This window comes from Nannospalax galili, unplaced genomic scaffold (genome assembly GCF_000622305.1).
Source record: "Nannospalax galili isolate Female #2095 unplaced genomic scaffold, S.galili_v1.0 scaffold281, whole genome shotgun sequence".
Classification (NCBI taxonomy): domain Eukaryota; kingdom Metazoa; phylum Chordata; class Mammalia; order Rodentia; family Spalacidae; genus Nannospalax; species Nannospalax galili.
Window position 1 is genome coordinate 4639454 of NW_008349068.1, and position 23473 is coordinate 4662926.

The 23473-nt window shown below is 41.2% G+C and overlaps 1 protein-coding gene across 5 annotated transcripts in view; it reads right to left on the reverse strand.

Annotated features, from left to right (window-relative positions):
* The window catches only part of Klf7 (Kruppel like factor 7), a 90691-nt gene that overhangs the window by 23541 nt on the left and 43677 nt on the right, over positions 1-23473 (reverse strand). For 2 of the 5 annotated variants that reach the window (XM_008846187.2, XM_008846186.2), the window contains one exon: positions 21439-22069. In XM_008846187.2, the coding sequence (XP_008844409.1) occupies positions 21439-22069 (631 nt within the window). Of the gene's footprint in view, positions 1-21435; positions 22070-23473 lie in introns of all 5 variants that reach the window. The other 3 variants (XM_017801392.2, XM_017801391.2, XM_029569923.1) reach the window with 2 other exon arrangements.

Genomic DNA, 23473 nt, shown 5'->3' on the forward strand with positions numbered 1-23473 from the left:
TGACTGATCCATCTTCTAGTCTTCCTTCAAGCATTGTTCCTTCAATCTGCTATGTCCTCTGCCTGATGCTCCATAATAGGAGCCACCTGGAAGAAAGCATGATGATTGAAGCACCCATGGAATCTATATTAACACACATTCAACATCCCCTCCCCTCAAATCTGCAAACAATTCAGCACAAACATACCAACACCCACATATGCATGATCCATCTTCTAGTCTTCCTTCAAGCATTGTTCCTTCAATCTGCTATGTCCTCTGCCTGATGCTCCATAATAGGAGCCACCTGGAAGAAAGCATGATGATTGAAGCACCCATGGAATCTATATTAACACACATTCAACATCCCCTCCCCTCAAATCTGCAAACAATTCAGCACAAACATACCAACACCCACATATGCAGAAGCACCCACACAAAATTTGTCCGACTACAGACGCCTAATCTCAAATGGCTTGAATTTCGTCTGTGCTAAACCCACAGCTATAAAATAATTTTTCTTCATTCTTCTATTGAAAGATGAAGGAATCCTGGGAAGAAAAAGGCAATGCAATGCAACTTCATATTTTGGAGGGAGAAAAGGTACAAGAAATAGTACTGTGTGGCCAATCCCACCCACTGCTTGCTCTCTCAAGTTAATAATTTCCCAGTCACTTCATCTTATTCCAATAATGCTACATTCTTATGAGATGCAAAATGTGCATTGTTTCAATTCAGAACTTCTGTCACACCACCGGAACCTTGCTTTCACGCACTTATTTTGAGTCCACAATGCATCACAAACTAGAATGTACTAGCATTTTCCCCTGATCATGTCATATATTGAGAATTTCACAATCCAAGCATTTTATGTTAAGATGTCTGCATTACAGGCTAAAAAGAAACTATTCTTCAGACCAAAATCACAGCAGTGGCTTCTGACTATTGCCTCTGTTCATGCTCTTTAGCTAAGCCCATGACACCAAGAACAAAGACTAGATTTTACCAAGCATGGTGGTACATATCCACAACCTCAGCACTCCGGAGGCTGAAGCAGGAAGATTGCAAGTTGAAGCCAGCCTGGGCCACATAGCAAGACCCTGTCTCAAAAAAGTAAGCAGAAGAAGGGGGAAAAAGACTGTTTCTGAGCTCTTTTGCAGTTGCTTGTTTACATATGACTAACCCTGCCTGATGAGATACAGTGAAAGGGACAATGCCATTTCAAGCTGTATTGGGCATCCCTTCTCCTTCTCACGTTCAGAAGAGCCTGTGTGAACCTTGGGTTCCTGGAAAGCAGACTTGCTAGGAGCTATCTTAAATAACAGGAATGAGCAGTTCCTTAGGAATGGGAACCCTCAGGACGGGACATACAGGAGAAAGGTGAGTGTGGGTTTTGAACAACTTCTCAGAACAGAGCTCAGAGCCTGGGCTTCCTATTTAAAAACAAAACAAAACAAAACAAAAACCCCTACATCTAAGCATCAGTAAGCATGGGTCTTGGACCTGAAGCTTCACTGATGAATTCAAAGGATAACAGAAAAAGCGGATGAAAACGATACATGTCCAAATGGCTTGTACCTGCTGAATAAAAATCATTGCACCACTCAGTCACACTTTTTTACCCTTTAGACACAATGTTAGGACTTCCAGAAAAGGTATCTTGTATACAATCTTAGTAGAAAACACACAGTACAGGGGTATATTTATACATATACACACCTTTCTCCATTAGGAGGCCTGGGTTCTGACCCAGCTCTAGCAATTACTGTGTGTTCTTAGGAGAATTATATACTCTGAATCTTAGCTTTCTTCTCAAAAAAAAGGGAGCTAATCCTTGCTTTGGCATCAGCTTCACAGGTCTACTGTGAAGTATGAAGAGAAATGATAACATGTCTAGAGACCAGTGTGAGGGTGAAAGAAGGTGATCACATCCTGAGACTAGTATTTCCTTTAGTAATCAGACGTGACACTATGCCCCAGCTCCTCAATATGTGATGCGGCATTGATTAGAAAGCCAGAGCCTGGACCACCCAGTATAAGCTCAACACTGCATTTAGAAACAGCACAAAATCTAAACACTGCTAAACTATGGTGCATACATAACTCACATCACCTATTCTCATTCAGTGAAAAACAAATGTTTCCTTGAGAAAGAATTTCAGACTTATTTAGATGTACCTATATAGTAGCTGTTCTTTTAAAGCATGAAGGAGCAAATGAATGAAACCTACTAAGGCTAGACGGTCTCCTCCCAGGTCGAGGGCCTCATGTTTGGTACCTAGAATAGTACTACTTGCTATAGAGCAACAGCATGAGTACTCTGAGTCCCAGTCCATTTTTCTCAGGAAAGACTATTAGCTTTACCAGCATTTTCTCATTCCACTCCCTCTTTACCACCTCCAACATCTGTCTCACCTGAAACAGTTCCAAATAAACAAAAACTGGAAAGCCCCAAGGTCAAGTGCAAAGCAAGCATTCATTCTTCACTCCAGTCTTGGATGCCTGCAAGTCCTGGAGGAGCCAAAGTGAAGATGGCTCCTTGCTGGGCTATTTCCCCCAAGTCCTTAGCAGGGATAAGGTTCTCGACCACCCCCACCCCCACCCCTGCCACCCCCAGCCACATCATCTTCTTCACTGAGGAATTGGCATGCATGTGCTATAGAGAGAGACACACACACCATGTGGGTGGAGAAGAGGCAGGGGCCAGACTGTAGCAGATGTACAGGCCTATACCATAGTCAAGGAGCCACCAGTACAGGTAGATACTGAGCACTTGCAAGTCTGGGTAGAGACATGCTAAGTGTATACACAGGACTTCAGTCTATAAAATAGGCAAGAAAGAAGCAAGCAAAGGAACGTAAAATAGCTCATTAATAATTATTTATCTTGATTACATTTTGAAATGATATTTTGGATATATTGAGTTAAAGAAAATGTATTAGAATGTATTAATTGGTGTAACTGATTGCTTTTTAATTGCAACTGGAAGAAAAATTTGAAACTATGTATGTGGCTCACATCAACTTTCGGTTGAAAAGCACTCTTATGGCCACATTGAACATCCTGGGCTTTAAAAATGTTTGGCCCTGGGAGCTTTTAAATGAAGGCATAACATGATCAGAATTGGGCTCTGAAGACATCACTCACTATAGAGTAGAAAATGGGCTGAAGCAGGCAATGGTTGGATATGGAGAGGCCCTCTAGAAGGTTCTACAGTCATCCCAAGGAGAGAAGACAGTGGCTGAGCACAGATTATATCATCCACAGCAGCAGGCGAAAGAAGTGGGCAAATATAAAACATACTTAGATAGCAGACCACAAAACAGGGCAACTGGTTGGAAGGCTGCATCCCAGGGCTCTGTTATGCACAGAGTAGATGGGTCACTCAGCATTAGACTTCTAAGATTTATGGTTTATCAAATATCCTGGGGTCACAGTAGCCTGTTTGCATGAAGTTTCCCTTCAAGAGGCAAGAATCATAGATGCCCTGGGGATGGTAGAATTAGTGCATGCTGTTTCAAAGTGCTTTCTTTCTGAAGAGCTCCAAAGCAAGTACCTACAGATTCTGCTAAGATGAGAAACACTTTGGAATGCTGCCGGAAATGATAACAGTACTTAATGTTAAGTCCAGGAAATAGGCTGAAAGTGCAGCAAATGGGACCCACTGGGGAGGAAGGGGGTGGGGTCTTTGCTATAGTGCCCTTTCTTGGTTGCCTTAGTAGAAAATTCTAGCACAATAGTGCAGGAGAACAGATTTCACAGTCAGGCTCAAGCTTCAAGGTCAGCTCAACCATAACCACTTAGTAGGTCCAGATGTTCAAGCCCTTCTAGGCGTCTACTTATCTTTGAACAGAAAAAAAAAAGCTTTGCCTGCCTTGTAAGAATTCAGTGAAATAAGTAAAGAAGTACTGGACTCCCTGACTTGTTTAGAACATTCGAGAAACTCCATATTTTTACTTCACGCCAGTCAATATGAATTCCCCAGAGAGGGAAGTGGGTGTAAACGAAACTAGCGCTTCTCACCTCTCACAGGTGAAAGCATGACAAATTGCATAAGAAAACTGGACAGGGTATTTCAGTGTTAAAACTGCAGAGAGAACCAAACACCAGCCTGCGGCTGCCGTGACATCTGAGGCCTGTTCCTTCCAGGGCAAGCATTATCATGAATAATTAAAGCCAAGCTCTGCTTATCAAAATAAATGAACAAAGCCTTCTCTGACAGAGCAGTCCCTGCCTCCACCTTTTTGGGGACTGTTTCAGTAGACCATTTTCCCAGCTACAGCTCCTCCTTCCACTCTGAGCATCTTCAGAGCCCTCCTTGTCAATTTGGATAAATTAGCAAGCTTCCCTTCCATACGGACTTTAAGCCACAAATCACAAATACAACTGTGTGTAAAATTATATAGCATGAGCCCAGTGTAATAATAAACACATTTATATTTTATAACTGCTGGTTTCTCCATATCCACGCTGCCTCAATGCCTGGGCCCCAGAGAGTCAAAAGTACTCCCGGCTGGCCCTTGTGTGCAGCAGTCTCGCTCCCTTCATGTGCGGTTTCCCTCCCACTCGGAACAGAGGGCCATCTGCCAAATGCCAGCCGGATCGTCTTTGTGCTACGGCAGCAGGCAGGGATCTCCCTGGGCTCCCAGCCCTCCCTGCAGCAGAACTCAAGACAAGAACAGGCAGGTGACCTTTCAAACCATGTCAAAATGGGCCCTTGACCCACAGACCTCAAAACTTCAGTGGTTTCACTGCCTAAATCACCCACCTGAAAGGACCTATATTTGGACAATGTGATTGTGTTTATACAAAGATTTAACGCCTCAATAGAGCAAAAGCTGTTCAGTTCATTTTAATTATTGCTTTATTCTTCTCACAACAGATCAAAAAAATGTTTAGCAGAGAGCTTGTGGTAATTGATCCAATAAGCTTTGTGCCTATGGCCCTTTCTAGGCCGTGCAATCACAGTGGTAGGAAAGACACATGCAAAGTTTTTCTTGGGTGAAAAGGAATTTTCCAGTCCTTGGCTTTGCTCATTAAACATTTGTTTTTTGTAGAAGAATGGACAGTAAGGAAAACCACAGCAAAACTTTGAGGTGTGACAGTGGGGTTGGGAAAGGAAGATGCACAGGTGGCTTAGAAAGCATTCTAAATGCTTAGCCACAAATTCCAAATAAGTAAAAGGCCATTATCAAATGGAGGTGACGGTGGAGTGTGCCAATTATAATGTCTTCTTAAGGTTATTTCCTTGGTCTGCAAGATAAAATGAAAGGGGGAAGTAGATTTGACAATACAATGATTCACGAAAACATAGAACCACACAAAGGAAAATCCACAGGCAAACCATCCTCAAAAGAGTGAGCCTGCAGGGGAAACGCTCCCTGTTCTCTCCACCTTCTAGGAATTTATTTGTGGTGTTCATATCTTTTAATCCTTCAGATCTCCAGAAGACAATGCACGTGCCCATCATTTGGGGCTTCTGTAGATCCTTTAGGCAGATGATGGAAACAGCTATTCTTCTGTACTGTGTGTTTTCTCTGAATATTGAGGCGAGATCACAGCATACATCAGCAGAGTAACCTGAGTCAGGGGCTTTGCTCACTAGTGGACTTACAAGTCCTGTATTTCCCAAGAGTTCCCCTTCTGAAGATATTCCACTCATCTCTAACTATGCTAAAAACATGGGCAAAAAAAGAGAGAGAGGACCAAACAGAAGTAGTCCTAATTTTACACTCATCACACAGACAAAAATAAAAGCACCAAAACCATTCCTTCAAACTCACCTAGTAAGACTCTGTCATAACTAAAGCCAGAATGGGAAACTTGCATGGTAAGATACATCCATCCATAGAGTCCTTCAACTTCTCTATAGTACCTTCATTTGACTTCTCAGTTTTACGATCAAAGATGGCAGCTAAGGTACCATTATGAGGAGTCAGAGAGAAGTTTCTATTTATCATTTCTTGCCATAAATTCTCTACAATAAGAAAATGCATCACCACTCAGATACCATTTCAAAAAACCAGTCCCTTGCATTTGTGTGCATCTTTCAGTTAACCTGCAATAGGGAACATCCAAGTAAGACTGAGGACTCAAATGCAACCAAAATAAAATATACAAGACAATTATTCAGTGTTCTCGGCTAATCTGAATTTATAGCCCTATCAGACAAGTAAAATGATACTTGCTATGTTACTTGGCACATGAGTGACCTAAACAAGACAGTAAATTATAACCCATTTATTTTCCTGAGCACAATGAAACTCAGTCTGTGTTGTTAGGTTCCCCCCAAAGAAATGACTGTTCTTAAAGGGGAAAATGGAGTGTAACAAACTCGGCTACAGTTAGTTCATCAGTGATCACTGCGCATGATCTTTTGTAGTTCTTCCATCTGTAAAACAGGTCTAAGAATATTTACTCATAAGCAAGTGAGGGTTAAAGGAAAGGATACATGTGAGAGTGCTTTGCAAGCTATAAGATCAATACAAGTGATATTATGCTTACTTGGGTAATGAAATAATGTGGAGGCAGCCATTCTCAGACTTGGTACCAAACTGCCTTCTCACCCTCAAAGTCAGCCCAAGGTACAATGTCTCAGTCTCCCTTTTGTTTGGTGAATCTGCTCTAAGGAACAGACTAAATAACCGTTGTATTTAAAGGTCATCAAGATAAATATTACTAATTCCCTACAGGGTCTAAAACTAAGGTCCAATAATAATTGTGATCCAAAACATGACACTATGACCCCACAAGGCCAACTCACTAATGGTAATCTCTCCAAGTGGCAATGGATAAGTTAATCTGTGTGAAAGCCACAGATGTCACATACTCCCTACAACCAACCACATTCACATGTATGAGAGGAATATTGTCAGCAACACTATGTCCAAACAGCAAGGACAATACTACACAATTATAATAGCACATTGTCCATTGTATCTGGGGATGGCACGTCTGACAGTGTTATTTTCTATGCATATAAATGCAGCTGAAAGTGCCAATGCATAATTCACATCTCCTCACAAAATACAGATATAAAGTACATGTGCATTAGATGGTACCACTTAAGTCCTTTTACCTGAAATAGCACTGTTCTCTTTACAAATTCAGAATACTTTTAGGACAGTCCTAATGGTACTGTTGTAATTCGGAACAGTAAATTTTCCAACTGAAAACACGCCCATCCTATTTCTGCACTAAGAGTTCATTGTTTTCTATAGCAGAGAGACAACTGTCATGTGGATACTACATGTGAACACACAGGTAAAGAATGACAACACCACATGGTGATGTGGATTCTTGGGGCCTGGTCAGCTAGGCCCATTTCCTGGCAAAGTGCCCCCCTCCCACATACTAGCCTGGCAGCTCACGGAATTCAAACCTTTGACTCAGCAAAATCTCAAATTATTACAGGTCAAGAGTCTTCAGCAAAAGCAAAGTAGATGGTGTTCAAGAATATTAAATCTAGAAAGCTAAGCATCTAGTAGAAGTGTGTGATTTCCTTCACATCATAAAAAGGAAAAACAGCATATGTCCTAAGTCTGAAACAATAAAATATATAATACTTCTATTTGGTCAATATTGTTAAAGACCATAAAACAGAAAGACTTGAATGATGATTTTAAATGTACGGAAAATATTTTACAAGCTGTCTACAGCAACTCAGAGAGAAGACTAGAACAGACAAGGTTGGATTGACAATGGCCTCCCCATCTCAGCCCTGTTGCTATAAGGTTGCCCTGTGCATCATGGGAGATGTAGCAGCATCTTGTCCTCCATTCACCAGATGCCAGTATTCAGAGCTTTCCAGATATCTCTGAAGGCGAAATATCCCCTGGTTGGGAACCACTGTCTTAAGTAACAGATGATCTCCCATTTGGGGAGAACAGCTGGACTAAAAAGTTTGCTGTCACAGGTAGTAGCCTCTTCAGCTAAGAGTGAGGAGGCCCCAGGGCCTCCTTGAAATGCTGTGTGACTTTCAAGTTTCCACTGAACCCTCATTAGCTTCAGTTCTTAAAGAGTCAGGGAAGGTGTGTCGGAGTGGGTCACTGCTCTGGTGAGATATGAAGGTAGAATCATAGAGTGTCCAGATAAAAGGCTGAGGAGGCAGGATTTGGCTCTGCTGTAAGCACAGGACTACATCTGGTACATGTTGGAGGTGCCCTTTTGATTCACACAAAGGCATGCTACAAGTTAGCAGTGATCCCTGATAGGGAACTAGCAGTGACTGGATTCCCCTTTCCAGATGTTCCAACTGATTTACCTGACATAATAGGTGTTAACTTTGTGTGGCATGAGATTCAGTAAGCCTGTTTTGAGGAATGAGAATACAAAAGTTTAAGCAGCTATGTGGAATTAACTCCTTTCCTTGACCCCCAAAGCACACTTGCTTGAATGCCTGAATTCTTACAATTGCTTTCAAAATGGAGATATCCAAAGAAAAGAGATCTGCTCTCTAAGAAAGTACAAAAGGAACTCAGGAATACTCCTGTCACTGCAACTAACCATGATCACCCCAGCCTTCAAAGATCTCACCTTGAGTTTCTTGGGTCCTGCCAGAGCTATAATGGAAACACATTACCATATCTAACCAACGGATAAAGTGCAAGTGGGACCAGGCAAGAAAAACTCTCAGGATTTCTTCAGACTTTGCATTTCACATAAAAATATGTTATTCTGGTCATCTGCTATCATTAATGACTAAATCCTCCAGTTTCCAACCTTCCCTCATGTCAGAATACATAACATCAAATGATAAAGGCATGTTCTAACTTCTAGTGGTTCCCCATGAGCAAATGGCTATGTCTTTTTAACGCACAAATACTTAGTAGTGATTATCAACTGGTCCTTTGGTATACACAGCAGAAGTAATAGTACACCTGTTCCGGAGTTATCCTCTAATCATGAGTAGCTGAATGCTACTAATGGCTAGCTGGTTTGGTTATGATCTATGGAACACTGCAATAATCTCTACATCAGCCTAGCCCAGTATGAGTCCTTCCACTGATTTCAAAGGTCTGTTAAACAGAAATGATTTCACAGAGCCCAGGCTTAGCTTACAGTGGAAAAGCTTGTAGCTCCACATCAGGCTCTTCCTGCTGCACGTCTGAAAGGGCATGGTAGAGCTCATTAGTATGGGAAACCAGCGCCAGCCATTAGTGTCAAATAAGAGTTGCCTTTGCTAACTATTTCTGTGCACAATCACACAACATGTTCTGAGTTTTCTCAATAAAACAGCTTCTTCCCAGGGGATGAAGTTGTCTCTTCAAGGGGCCCCAATTTACATATACTTTCTCAACCTTGTACCATGAAATCTCCTTGGAGCATGTCTTCACATCTGAAAAATCTTCTTCCTCACACTTAGAGTGAGAATTTCAATAATACTATGAAATGGAAACGTCTACTTAAACAGGAGATGACAAGTATTTGGAAAGTGATTATATTTTTTACTTTTAAAAAAATCTCAGAATTGGCTTCAGATTTATTTTTCTCCATATTTGGCCATTTGCTGTAAGAGACCAAGTTGTGCAAAACATGCATTCTAATTCCATGTAGATGCAATGTATTATCCTCAAACGTGGGACATATGCTATGCACATCAGAGGAATAAAATCCATAATGGAAAGTCAGCAGGATTAGAAGCCTCCCTTTACTACTTGTAGGGACTAAAGCCACTGGGAAAATCCCATTATGTTTTGGTCCATTTTATTTTGTACTTTGTACTCTTAAGTACCAAGAAGAAGCACTACTAAAGAATTTGGTCCATTTAACAGAGAAGCGGCACTACCTCTGAGAAAGTCAAGCTGCTGTTCTGTTATTTAGTAATTTTAATGTTTGTGCAAATTCTATTGATGCCTCTATCAAATACCAGTATGTAATATTCAGTCAGTTTTTTCATAAGAAGACCAAATCTATCATTTATGTGATGGGTCTTTAAATGGCTTATTTCTTTTAAACTACATTCATGAGGCAAGCAGAGAAAAGACTTCGAGAGCCTAATGTGTTTTCGTAGCTAAAGGATTTAGTTGAGAAAGCAGGACGCGGGGACGCAGGTGTCAGACATTGTGTAGAATCTGCACTTATGCTCCATTAATTGCCAGCATATCTTCCTCTCCCTTTTCCTCCCCTCCCCCCATCAAATCCCTCCGGAAAACAGCAGAGCAGCAGGCCCAGACTGGTACCCAGCAGCAACACCAGGAGCAGAAGTAGCCAATTACCCTCTAGAATACAAAGGGGGAGGGGGGAATGATGCAGTTACCTAGCAACCAGAAAGAGCCGAAACAGCTGTGTAGCAGGCCCAGGCTGGTACCCAAGCAGAAACAGGATAGCCAATTAGCACACTGTATTTAATGCTGATGTGGTTTCCTAGTAACAAGCTGTACAAGTCTGTCTGTTGAATTTTCTCCCCCAGACCACATTTTTCCTCAATCATGCACAGTATTACTATTTGCCCTAATTACTGTTTCTCCACTGCTTCAAGCAACCATTATTTTGTCCCCAGAGAAATTGGAAGAACTCAGAAAAAAAATCTTCTGTAATGACAGTACTTAGTTTCAAATTCATTTTAGCTGTAAGCCTTGAAATACTAAACAACAATAAAGAATGAAGAAACAAAAAAGCCAGCAAAATCATCCTCTGTCTAAAACAACCCATGATACCTTTTGTACCTGCAAGTATATTTGCACACAAGTGAAACAAGACTAGTTCATAATACATACTATCATTTGCCATGCAATACATTTTCAAATAGGTTGGATCCTCTGTGTACTTGAATTTATTCATATTGATTTTCTGACACTCTCTCCCGAACACTAGAAACATAAAATATCTTATTACCTGTATCAGACAAGGGAGATGTATCTTTTGTTGCTATTTCTAAAACACCAATACTGTTTTCAATAGGCTCATGAGCAATTGAGAATTCAATATGTGAGCAATCATTATTTCCTTTCTACAAGATGAGGGCAAGCGAAGGGTGCTGTGTAAGGGAACTCAAAGTTCCATGTTGTAAGTTGATAATCAAGCAGTGAGTTCCACTGGGGTGACATTAAACTACAGGAACACACAAAACAAAGACAGAGAACTTTTAAATAAGACTACCCCATGGTTACTGTAAAACATATTTCCTGCTATAGCCTGATGTTATTATATACAGTAGACTATGTGCCAGAGTGAGCCTTCTTCTTGTGTTCTATTCATTAGCAAATAAATATTGCATGATTCTACTTTTCTCAGAGCATCCATTAGACTCCTAGCATCTCTCTCACTCAACAATGGCTTAGATATGAAAACAATGCACAGTCTTTCTTTCAGACTAATATGGAAATGAGGGCTCCAGAGGAAGGTGTTGGAAGGCACAGCACACCTAACTAGGCAATTCTCTGTAAGGAGGAGAACTTTTGTCTTCTGGTCTCAACAAAAGAAGAGATAGCTTTTCTTTAGTTCATCTGGTGAACCAGGTGAAACTATTCCATTCCAACACACTTGGGAATTTAAAACAAAATTTTTCAGATTGCTTTCTCAAAAATGGTCTGTGCCACTTTCCTGAATTCCATATATTCAGTGTTAATCATGTTAATGAAGGAAGGATATATATTGAAGGCAGAAACAACAAAAGAAACCTTTGTTTATGTTTTATGATACCAGATGAAGAGTTCCAAATTATAAACATGTTATTTTGCAAACATGAATAAAAGATATCTAGGATATCTTTCCCTATTTTGGAGGGAAGAAAGGAAAAGATACAAGGTCCAAACTAAAGAAGGGGGCCTGCCAAGGAGGCTTGGCTTAGGACAAAGGTGGGCCTATTCTTTGTAAGGAACTGGCAATGGGTTACACCTTGATCTTCCATTTCCCAAAGTCCTATGGGGTCCAATTCTGGGTCAATCTCCAGATTAACTTCCTCTATGAGCATTAATAGTGAAGGAGGAGATAAAGTAAACAGATATATGAGACAAGCCACGGTAAACTTATTGTTACTATTGCATTCCTAAATAATTTAGTGTGTTCGAGCCCTATTTTATAAGCTACTCAGGTCCTATCACTGATGTGTGAGAATGCAGACATTACAGAATGGGGAAGAACTCCAGCCTTGATCGACCAAATAACCAGCACATTAAAAAGTTGCTACCTTTTGATTACTTTAATGGCCTTTTTTCTACCACTGTTCAGTAGGACATGTCAGTATATTATTTGTACACATAGCAGCAGGGAAGCTAATCTAAGAAAAATGCAGAAGACCTAATGTCTGGGAAGGAAGGTCAATGCAGGAATGGGGTCATCACTAACATCCCCCTCCATATCTCCCTACTTGCTTAAAGATTCTTGAAATTCTGTACAACATCTCCCGTAATGAAAAATAGAAAAGAAATTATCATCATACTTTGCCATGTATAAGCCACCATTCAAAAGTGCATTGCTACTAGATCCTGATATAAGGAAGATCACAGAGGCAGTTGGAGAGATGGACTGGAGGGCTTTGGCTTAGGGTCTTGGGTAGGGAATGCAGAAGAAAGGAACTAAGATTGAGGAAAACAGTTGGCCCAGCACCATCCATATTCCCTCATTAGGGAGGAAATAGGAACTGTCTGATAGGGAAGAGTCAGATTTTCTCCCCCTAATCTATCTAGCCCAGAAGGGTAGGCTAGATGCCCAAGCAATTCCAGTGTCTCTTCAGAACTACCTTATACGAAAAGATAGTTTCCAATGACCCATTGTCAAGGTTTCAACTATAGCTTCCACTAAATTCAAATGTAGTAGGCGAGAGTGAAATAAGGCAGATTCAGACAAATATCATGTTTTCTTTCATATGTGGAATCTACATTTAAGTATAAATATATGTGTAACATGAAAGCAGAGGAGGACTGAGTAGGAAAGAAGAGACAAAAGGGAGAGGATGAGTGAGTAGCAGAAGAAATGGGGGAAGAAAGAAAAAATGTCACGTCTTCTCTGATGCAGAATCTAGATTTAATCCACATACACATATGACATGGAAGCAGAAAGGGGATTATGTGGGGATATGAAGGAGACAAGCGAGGGGAGGGGAAGGAGTGGGAAAGGGTGGGGCCAACTATGAGAAAAGTACAATGAGATATGTGTGAAAAATGGCCTCATGAAGCCCGTATTTTGCACACTAGAAGTTTTCCTCCTTCCCCCAAATTTTTTTTTTCAACATGAAAACCACATTGGAGCCAGGGAGACAGATCAGTCAGTTAAGTCCTTGTTTTATAAGCATAAGGACCCAAGTTCAATTCCCAGCATCCACAGAAAAAGCTCGGTGTGGTGGGATATACTTGTAAGCCAAGCTCTGAGGAAGAAATAACATGCAAGATCCCTAGGGCTCACTGGCCAGACAGACTAGCCTAATCTGTGAGCCTCAAGAAATAGTGAGAGCTCCTGCCCCCCAAAACAAGGTGAATGGCTTCTGAGGACACCACCTGAGATTGTCCTCCAGCCTCATCACACATGACCAGCACACACATCCCAAAAGACAAATTGTTCTATAAGTATCTTTTCATCTGTCTTCCTCTTTTAACTTCCTGGAAGAAGACCATTCCCAAGGTTTTGGGGTTTTTGTTTTTAATTAAAGCGTTCTTCAACTTTACTTTTATCCCAATCCAAAATGAATCACACTGTTATTATTTCAACTTCAGGAGACATATAAAAACTATAGCCTACTGCCAGTGAGTTCTTGTAAGATCACCTTAGCAAAACTCCACTTCGTTTTCGAAAGTTCCTTATGAAACTCCACCTTGCTTTCTTCAAACCTGCTGATATCTGCCCAGGATGACCACGATCATCATGACCATTAAAACACTTCCCATAACAGAAAACTCCTGCCCCATCCAGGCTGCATCTCTTGAGAAGTTCCATGCAATATCTTGATGAAACTGCATTTTAGGCTTTTGTACCAGAAGAAACAAGATTTTTAAAGATAGGGAGAGGAACAGTGTCTAGCAGAGTAATAAAATATTGATTAATTTCATGTTTCTTTCCTCTTGATTCTTTTATTTTAACATACTTATTTACTGTGTGAACACCAATTACCCATTAAAAGGACATCTGGAATAGGCGTCCCACAAAGCCCATATTTATTGCTATAGCATAATGATAAAATTAATGTGCTTACTGTGTATATGCTGAGTATAAACCATTCTATCCAATATGTGTTTACATAAATTTATCTTCATAAATGTTTAGAGCTATCATACAGCTAAATTATCATGTGGTGAAGTTCTAAGGTTTCCCTGAATCATAAAATTCCCCCATCAATTATTTCTCATCACCCCATTTCAGAGGCCTCCTTTCTATGCTCCTGCTCCACTCCTGATATGCTAAATCCAAACTGTTAAACTCTCTCCACCTTGTGAACTGAGCATTTAACCCTTATTCTACTGTCTATCCCATAATTGGGGCCTAATGAGTTTCTGCCTCAACACATGGATAAACTTCATTAGCAGTCATGTGTCTCAGCATCTTAAAGGCCCTTTAATGTCTTTAAATTGCCCCATTTCAGTTGCTATTGTATAAATTCAAAGGAGTCCTATCTATGGCACTGAGGAAGTTGAAAGTGGGCAATAGGCCCCCTACAGTTTGACACTGAGGTATTTCATTTTATCCTGCTGATATGTCTGACCTTGAATTAGGTCTTCTGTTTATATAAATTAGTGTATTATCATATTTGTGTCATTTAAAAAGATGAACTGCACCACAAAACAGCCTGTCCAGAAAGCAAAAGTGACTTTTTATTCCCTGGATCCTCCATGCTGTCTCCTCCTATTGAAATAAGTCCTTGAGTTCATTCAACACCCTTAAGGCTCAGCAGAATGGCCTTCCCTGTTCTCCTTTTGATGGCCACTCAATAGCACAGCATCTCACACCTGTGGGCACTGTAACTGCTATTCTTGATTGTCAAGTTCAAAGGATTTAGGATCACCTTAGGGACAAATCTCTGGGCTTATCTGTGCGGGCATTTCTTAGAGGTTTAACAAGTAAGAGGACCCACCTTGAGCGTGGGCATCACCATTCCATGGACTGGAGTTCCAAACTGAATAAAAAGGGGAAGATATAAGAACCAGAATTCATTTCTCTATACTTTCTAACTATGATCACAATGTGACCAGCTATCCCACGCTACTGCCACCATCTTCCAGTCATGAAGGTCTATGCCATACAATGTGAGACAAAATAAACTCCTTCCTCTTTAAATTGCTTTGTCAGGTGTTTTGCTACAGCAACAATGAAAGTAATTAACTCAGATACCTAATACCCATCTGAGGGCTAAAGAACAAACAAAGGAAATAAGAAGCAATGATGTGACCCATTACACGGATAAAAGCTAAGGAACAGGAGATATGGCTCGAATTTTATTTCTGCCAGTGTTGGGGGTGGGTGGATTGGATAGCCTAGGCTAAGCTGTTTTGTATTTCTGGTCCTCAGTTTCTCCTGTATATGTAATAATGCTTGTCTTTCTTATTTCCTAGGGATAAAGACTAACATTTGTCATTTTAATAAATAAACTGAGCTATTTGCAATCAAGTCTCTCTTTAATCTTAAAACTGAAAATGGTAACAGTTAACTTAATAGTCACTATAACCACAACCACAGGAAATAAGCCGGGAAATAGAAGTTGATGATTTTGCCATCTCCTTGTTCTAGCTCCTGGGTTACCTGATGAGGAATACATTTAAGGCCTCTCTTAGCTCTTTCCTATTTATTTAAAGTGGTTTGCATTGTCCATCTGTATTTAAACAATACGTTTTTCATTTCCTCAAGAATGGATTATGAAAAGAAATCTATGTGACTTTCTGCCCCTTGTTGGAAGTTAGAAGTTAAAAACTCAGACCTGAGCAATGTTTCTTAGTTCAAATCCTTGCCTAACCATCTATAAGTTGTGTGATACTGGGAAAACTATCTGACTTCTCTAGGTCATCGCATTTTCCTCATATGTAAAACAAGGTGGTACTTATGCCATTTAACATGAGAATGAAAAGGGATCATACTTGTAAAAGATGTAAAACAGTGCCTGGCATATAGCAGGTGTTTTTTTAAGCATCTGTTGAGCAAGTAAAATAAATGAGTTATATTTCAAATTTTAAAGAGCTTTCACTATGTACGTATGTATTCTATAATCATTTTAGTTTAACTCCTAAATATCCACACTTGTCCTTCTGTCTGAAATATCTCTACTTATCTTCCATTTGAAAATAAATTATAAATGTGGATTGAACTTTGGGACTATATCACCTATTGATTCACTAAGGTCTACCTTTTGAAAAGCATATATAAAATGCTAAGCCAGCTGCATAGTCGTGTTCCATTAGCTGGAAAGCATCCTGTTACACCTCTCAGTGCAAAATCTAACTCCTCCTGCATGCACATTAGATTCCAGCAACTCGTCTCTATAGAGTCCTCCATGTGGCACCCAAGTGGACAGGGCCCCTTGCATCTCCCTTCCAGGGACTCAGAACCCGAGATTTAATTGCTGGCCTTTGACCTGATTTTGCCTGCATGATTTATGCCTAATAATATAAATGTGGACATTCTTTTATATGAATTTCCAAAAGAGAACTGTCTCCTCACATGGCAGAATGCACCATTTCCATTTAGATTTTTCTTTCTTGTGAAAAATGATCAAGAAGAAATCTCTTTTTGCATAGAAGCTACTCACATTTTAACAAATTGCGTGTTGCTGAAAATGAGCATAATAAAGAGATTTTGTTAAACATTTGGAAGTGAAGGCTTCCCCTAGTATCAAAACATAAGGATTGTTCAGCTGATTGCAGGAAGATGGATGAAGCAAACTACAATCAGAGTGGCTGAATTATTGAGAAAGAATATTATGAAGACTAGACAACAGAGTGGGAGACGACAGGGACGGCTCGGTTGCTCAAAGACATTTCCATGCTCATGCCAGCACTCAGTGAACAAACCATATGCTAATTTTATATGCTTCCTGCTCCTTTCCATAATCCCTCTGTCCCATTTGCTTCCTTACTTTTTCTTCCCTCCATTCTGGGTTTCTGATCCCTAACTTCATCTCCTTAGGCAACCAGTATTTGGGCCCAAGTTACCAACTTGAACATCTGCTACCTTAAGAAAAAAAAAAAATCACCTCATTGCTTAATATCCTCCAGGGCAAAAAGTTTTCAGGATTCAGCACCTTCAAAAAAACAGCCACAGAAGGGAAAAAAAAAATGTGTATCTTTTCCAGCCCAGCAAATCTCATCTATATAAAGATTAAGTGAATAACATTTTAAAAATTTCTCAATGCAAGCAAATCCATGTCACCAACAATGTACTGCCTTTCTTTATGTGGAGAAGACAGAGGCTCACAGACTTATTTTATTTCATTTCATTTTGCAACTGTGTCTCCTTCTCAACATATTACCATATAAAAGATAGGGCATATATATAACTCTAGAGAACAAAAAGCCGCTCTCTCTCCTCTCTCTGGAATCCTTTCCTTATCTTTTTTTCTGTCCCAAAATACCTCTTCAACTGAAAAATAAGAAATATTTCCATTGAATTAAAGTGAATCCTGTGCTTGAATAGCTTGCCTGAATCCATCCACAGCACATTTTGAAAACTTCATTTCAACATTTGGTCAGCGGCTTTCTCATTCCAACCCTTCTATCAGCACACAGGCTTTTACCAGCCCATCTCTTTTATATGTTTCCACTTAATCTGATTCCATCCTTCATACTTTTTTCATTATTCTTAGTTTATCCACACCACATAAATTATCACCTTTGTTTTTCAGCTCCCTGTGTGCCCCATTCACACCAATTCCAAATAAATACTTTTGAATCCCACCCATTTAATCCAAATTAATTCAAATCCCCTCTCCCACCTTCTACTCCCATCCCTGCCTCCCATCTCATCTATTTCTCCTTACCGCACCCACTCTTCTTCCTTCGTGTTTATCTTCAAGGGCAGTTTACAGGCAAAATGATTCTGCAGAATGCATGGCAATTGTTTCCCTTGCTGTCTTAGGAAAGCCATACTGTACATTGCTGCCACTTTCCAAAAGTGAATGCTTGCAGGGCCCGTTTAACCCTCTGTGACTGGTGTCCATGAGCACCACCACTCCCCATCTATCAACCAGCCACTGGGAGTCAGGAATGAAAAGCTTATCTGGGGGCACTATAAGCTGAATAGCCCTCATCCAAAATGCCTGGGACCAGATATATTATGGATTTCATATTTTTTCAATCTTTAAATACATACATACACACAATGAGTTATCTAGAACTAAGACTGAAGTCCAAACACAAAATTCATTAATGTCTCATCTACACCTTATACACAGAGCCTGAAGATAATCTTACATAACATTTTCAGTGTCCTTACATTTTGACTGACTTGTCCCCTTAAGTCATGTGTGGTAGTTTCTACTTGTGGCTTCATAAGGGGCTGGGGAGATGGCTCAGGTGGTCAAGTGCTTGCCATGGAAGCATGAGAACCTGAATTCTAATCTCCAGCACGCACATAAAAACAAGGTGTGGCAGTGTGCCTGCAACCCCAAAGCTAGAAAGGTGGTGGCAGGAGGATCCAGGGGGCTCACCTGCCATCCAGCCTAGACCAGAGCTCCAGATTGAGTAAGAGACCCCACCTCTGGCCTCCACATGCATGCACCTACAGACCCCTCAACCCCCCACAAACACATATACATACATACATACACACACACACACACACACACACACACACACACACACACACACACACACACACACACACACACACACACACACACACACACACACACACACACACACACACACACACACACACACACACACACACACAAAAGCTTTGGAGTTTAGAGCATTTTGGATTTGGGGGTTAGGGATATACAGCCTGTATTTAACTCTGGCTAAGTGATTCACCTCTGGTTTACGTAAAGCTGTTTTCACTCAGTCATCACTAACTAATGTCAAAATCAAGAGTAATAGCTGCAATCAATCACAAATAATTACAAGTCTACTACTAGTGTTAATAAGTTGATACTATTTACATATTCGACCTATGAAATAATCTATGATGTAGATACAGTTATCCCTCTGTACAGGTGAGTAAACTGAAACTTCGGGAAGATGATTATACTGATCATAAAGGAAGTATTAGTGTCACACATAGACCTTCCAACAGACCTGACTGTACATCCCTGTTCTGCTCTGAAGCACTACCTTTCTCATAATGCACACTGGCTCCTTCTGCAAATTCCCTGTGGGGCGGAGTCTTTGCACTTTAATCTACCCAAAGCAAGTGGATGCAAGTGCTGCGTACCATAACAAGTGCCACCTCAGTAATCACTCTGAGTAGACATTTTCAAAAAACAAATCTGCAAATAATGCATTAATCATCACAGTTACTCTTTCAACATCTCTATTCGGATGCAGGGACAAAAAGAAGAAAATGCTCTGGACTTTCCCCTCAATACCCCCAAATCTCTGCTTCTTCAGAGCCCTCCAGCTTCCATACAAAGCAGGATGCAGAATTGCTCGTGCCAATAGTTCAGAAAAGTGTCCACGATCACAAATTTCACAGCCTGGCACATCTCAGCATTCTTGCCTCATTTTGTGTTCTCTGGTTTCCTTAGGGGACAGAGGTGAGTTTTGCACTGAAGCCTGGGGCACTGCAATAGCTTGTATGACTTTACTCACTGACTTTCTACTTTTTACTTTTTTTAATTTTATGTATATGAGTATATTGCCTGCATGTATGTAAGTGCACCCATGTTGTACAATGCTAGTGGAGGTCAGAAGAGGGTGTTCGATCCCCTAGAACTGGAGTTAAGGATGGTTGTCAGCCCCATGTGGGTGCTGGGATTCAAACATGGGTCCTCTGCAAGAGCAGCCAGAGCTCTTGACTGCTGAGCCATCTCCCCAGTCCCACTCACTGACTTTTAAGAAGGGAATAAAACAAAAATTACTTTCAGAACAGTACCAGAGAGGGAAAAGACTGACAAAAGCTTTGGTGTCTGGAGGTAGAGAACTTAAACTCAAATTCTGATGGGAAACCAGGAATAAAGCTCTACAGCTAAGTCACAGGTTTCCAAAATTATGTTAAGGAGACAATCCCATAAACCCAGCAAGAGCCACATAAGGCTCAGTTCAGCCCCAGGAGTGCATGCCTCGGTCATTAAACAGTACCAGACTTCATCATTCCATGAGAACACCACTGAGCTTCGAAACAGTGGTTTCTCCTAGTTCTTCAAGAAATTCTTTAGTACCACACAAAAACATCACATGGGCCACCAGAATATCAGAGCTGAAGAGGTCTTATGAACCAGATTTTTAGCTAATATAAAAAAGAGAGCTCAAGGAAATAAAGGGACACACGCTCACAGAGGTAGTTAGTGGCACAGATAGAACTGGAACCCAGGTTGTCTGACTTTCCAGCCAGTGCACACTTCTTTGGTGACAGCATACAACCACCCACAGAGCCCTGGGGACTTGTGCCTCACAGTTCGTCACCCACTTCACTCTGAGAACACTCCTACTCACTCATACCTTTGGGGATTCTCCCTAAGCAATACACAAAAGCTGTACAAGTAGTACACTGTTAGCAACCCACTGAAAGCCCACCAATCACAGTAACTGCTCCTAGTGGCTCTTTAGCAGACCAAGAAGAGACATCACCCCCAAGCTCCAACCTCAAAGCAGAGAGCAAAGGGAGTCTTAGGGAAAACACCACTCTCCCTCTTTTCTGTGTAAACCCCTGTCTTCCAAATGATGCCACCGCTCAAAAGATCAATATGATTCCTTGGAATCACCACAGACATCCTAACTAAAATATACAGTCCCCATCCCTCCCCCACCTACCCTTACCACACACATAGCCCTGTAATCACTTTAGCAACTCCTCAGTAACAAGCTCATTAAAAAGCAATTCTGCCATCTCTCCATAAAGCACGCGCCAGAGAACAATGCAAAAGAGGAGATGCCAATTAATTATAGAATGATCACATCTAATGAACTCTGAAACCCTCCTGCTGTTGGTGACTTTGATGAAAAACCAGGGATGCTGGGAAAAGAGTGAATAGGGACGGCCTGGCTACCTTGTTTAACTGTGACTGCTTTCAATGTACCTCTTCAACTTCCAATGTTGATCAAACCTACTGAGCTATACTCCTAAAACAATGACAAGTGCAGCAGAGGCAGTGTGTCATCCCTCGTGAGTCACACTAGCAAAGCCCCCTTCTGTCAGCCTGAGTCTCTGCTGGGGTTGGCCCTGCATCTGAAACCAGCTCTCAGCCAGGCACTGAAGACCCATGCTCTCTGTACTGGGGGCATCCTGAGATCCTACAGTCAGCTGTGAGTCATGCTACTTTCCTACCCAGCACTCCTAGTGAACATGAAGGCCACTTCTTAAAACAAAGAGAAGCCCATCCCACCACAAGGTGAACACAGGGAAATGAGGAAGAAACGACATCCGGCCAACTTGTACCACTACCTGTGTGAGTCCTCTGGTGGGCCTTTAAGTGGGAGCTTTTTGTATAAACTTTCCGGCACCCGTTAAACTGACAGCGGTGGACCCTCTTCTTGTTTTCGGGGCACGTGTCAGCCACAACCCCTCCTTGTTCACTGTCGCTCTGTCCACTCTTAACTGCCCCAGCTGGCGTCACGGCTGCTGCTGCTGCTGCCACCCCTCCCACCTTCACTGAGCTGAGGGCAGCCTTCTTGGCCACCAGTTTCAACGTCACCGTGCCATCCACGGCTGAAAGAGTCTGTGAGGTTTTGACCAGATGGCGGCTGAGCTCAGGGGATGAGGGGGGCGTTAATGAGGTCACTGCGTTGAGCTGGGCCTGGTTGACGGCTGTGTAGCTATCTAGAGAAGAGCTGGTTGGCTGGAGACTGAGGCAGGTCTCAGATAGCAACTTGTCCCGAGAGAGCAAAATGTCCACTGCAGAGCTCTTCTCACAGATGGTGGCTTCCACTGGGAGCAGCAGAGGGTCTAAGCGCCGGAAGCTTTCCTCGATGCACGGGGGAGGAGAGGCATGGAGGAAACAGTCCAAGTCTTCACCAAAGGTCTCCGAGATCCTCCGGGGTTCTGTCTGGAGGTAGCGTTCCAACTCAAGGCATGTCTGCAGAAAGGAAGACCGGAGGGAGAGAAATAACCATCAGAGGCAAAGATCAGCAGGAGGCCGTGTGTTGACAGGCAAAGGGGAAAGGACAGAGAAGGCTTTTATGGCAAGTGTCTGAGATGCCCTTGCTGATAGTTCTGACATCCTGGGTATTTACTCTCTGGGTACTTTGGAAGGGTTAGGAAGGACAACATCAGATGACTTAACTACTGTAGTGGAAAGAGAATTAGAACCCCAAAGGACTATCTCATACCTTCAAGATGCAGAGAACCTCAACACCAAAAGCTTGATCTCTTACCCCTCCATCAATTCAGCAATTAAGATGCTCCAATCATCTCTAGGATTTCCCATGGACACAAGATACAAATAGAAATAAAGATTTTTCATGGACCCATTTCAATTGTGACCAAGTCACAAAAAAAAAGTCAATTTTACAACTTGATTTACATAGAAAATCATGTCCAATCAAACTACGAGGCAACTTTACAGCAATTAGCCAAGAGCCAGCCCTGCCTTGGGCCTGGATTCCCTGACCAGGAGGAATGTAAATGATTCTAAAGAATGCCTATTATAAAATCTTTGAGGCACAGACAAAACCCTGGTTGTTCATAGCACATTGCTATAAATGAAACTGCTCTATGTTATGTGGCAAAGGGCATGGATCCCATTATAATTGCTTAGCATCTCTGACTACACAATAAAAATAAGTTCAAATACAGCTATTAAGACCTATGAAAGATAGACCCTTACAAAGAAGAGAAAGAATTTTTCCCTAGTAGAGAAATAGGGAGGAACAAAAAAGTTTAGTTTTAACAAATCTTCGGCCATGGTACTCATAAATCTTTGTAAGATGATAATAGTACTTTCATGGCTAAAGTAGATACATAAGCTTCTTTTCAATTCTACGACTCCAGATTCGTACATAAAACTACATTGCTAACTTGCACAATCAGCGCAATTTCACTCCATCTTCTAGGCTTTGAAAAAGAAACACTAATGGCAAATTCAAAATATGACTAGCTTCAGATTTACTTCCTCCACAACGCTTCTGATTTCAACTAATGTTCTTCTGTTCTAGGCACTTATTCTGTTAAGAATGCGTTCTAATGATATACTGAGTCGTGTTGTATCTGTCAAGGATTTTATTTTGGTGACAGTTCAAAAGACTGGTTTTTAATCAGACTTCTGGCAAAATTCTGCATTTCTGAAAAAGAACCAGATTCATAACTAAGAGGTAGCTTTGGGCTTCACAGCTGATTTTTAATAATATGAACTAACAAATTGTTCAAATCTTCAACATTCACACTGCAAGTGTTCATTCAACTACCATACTTAAAGCAAAGCATGGGGTTTTATAAGTTAGGACAGACATGGGAATAGAACCATGTGACGTAGGTGTAGAAT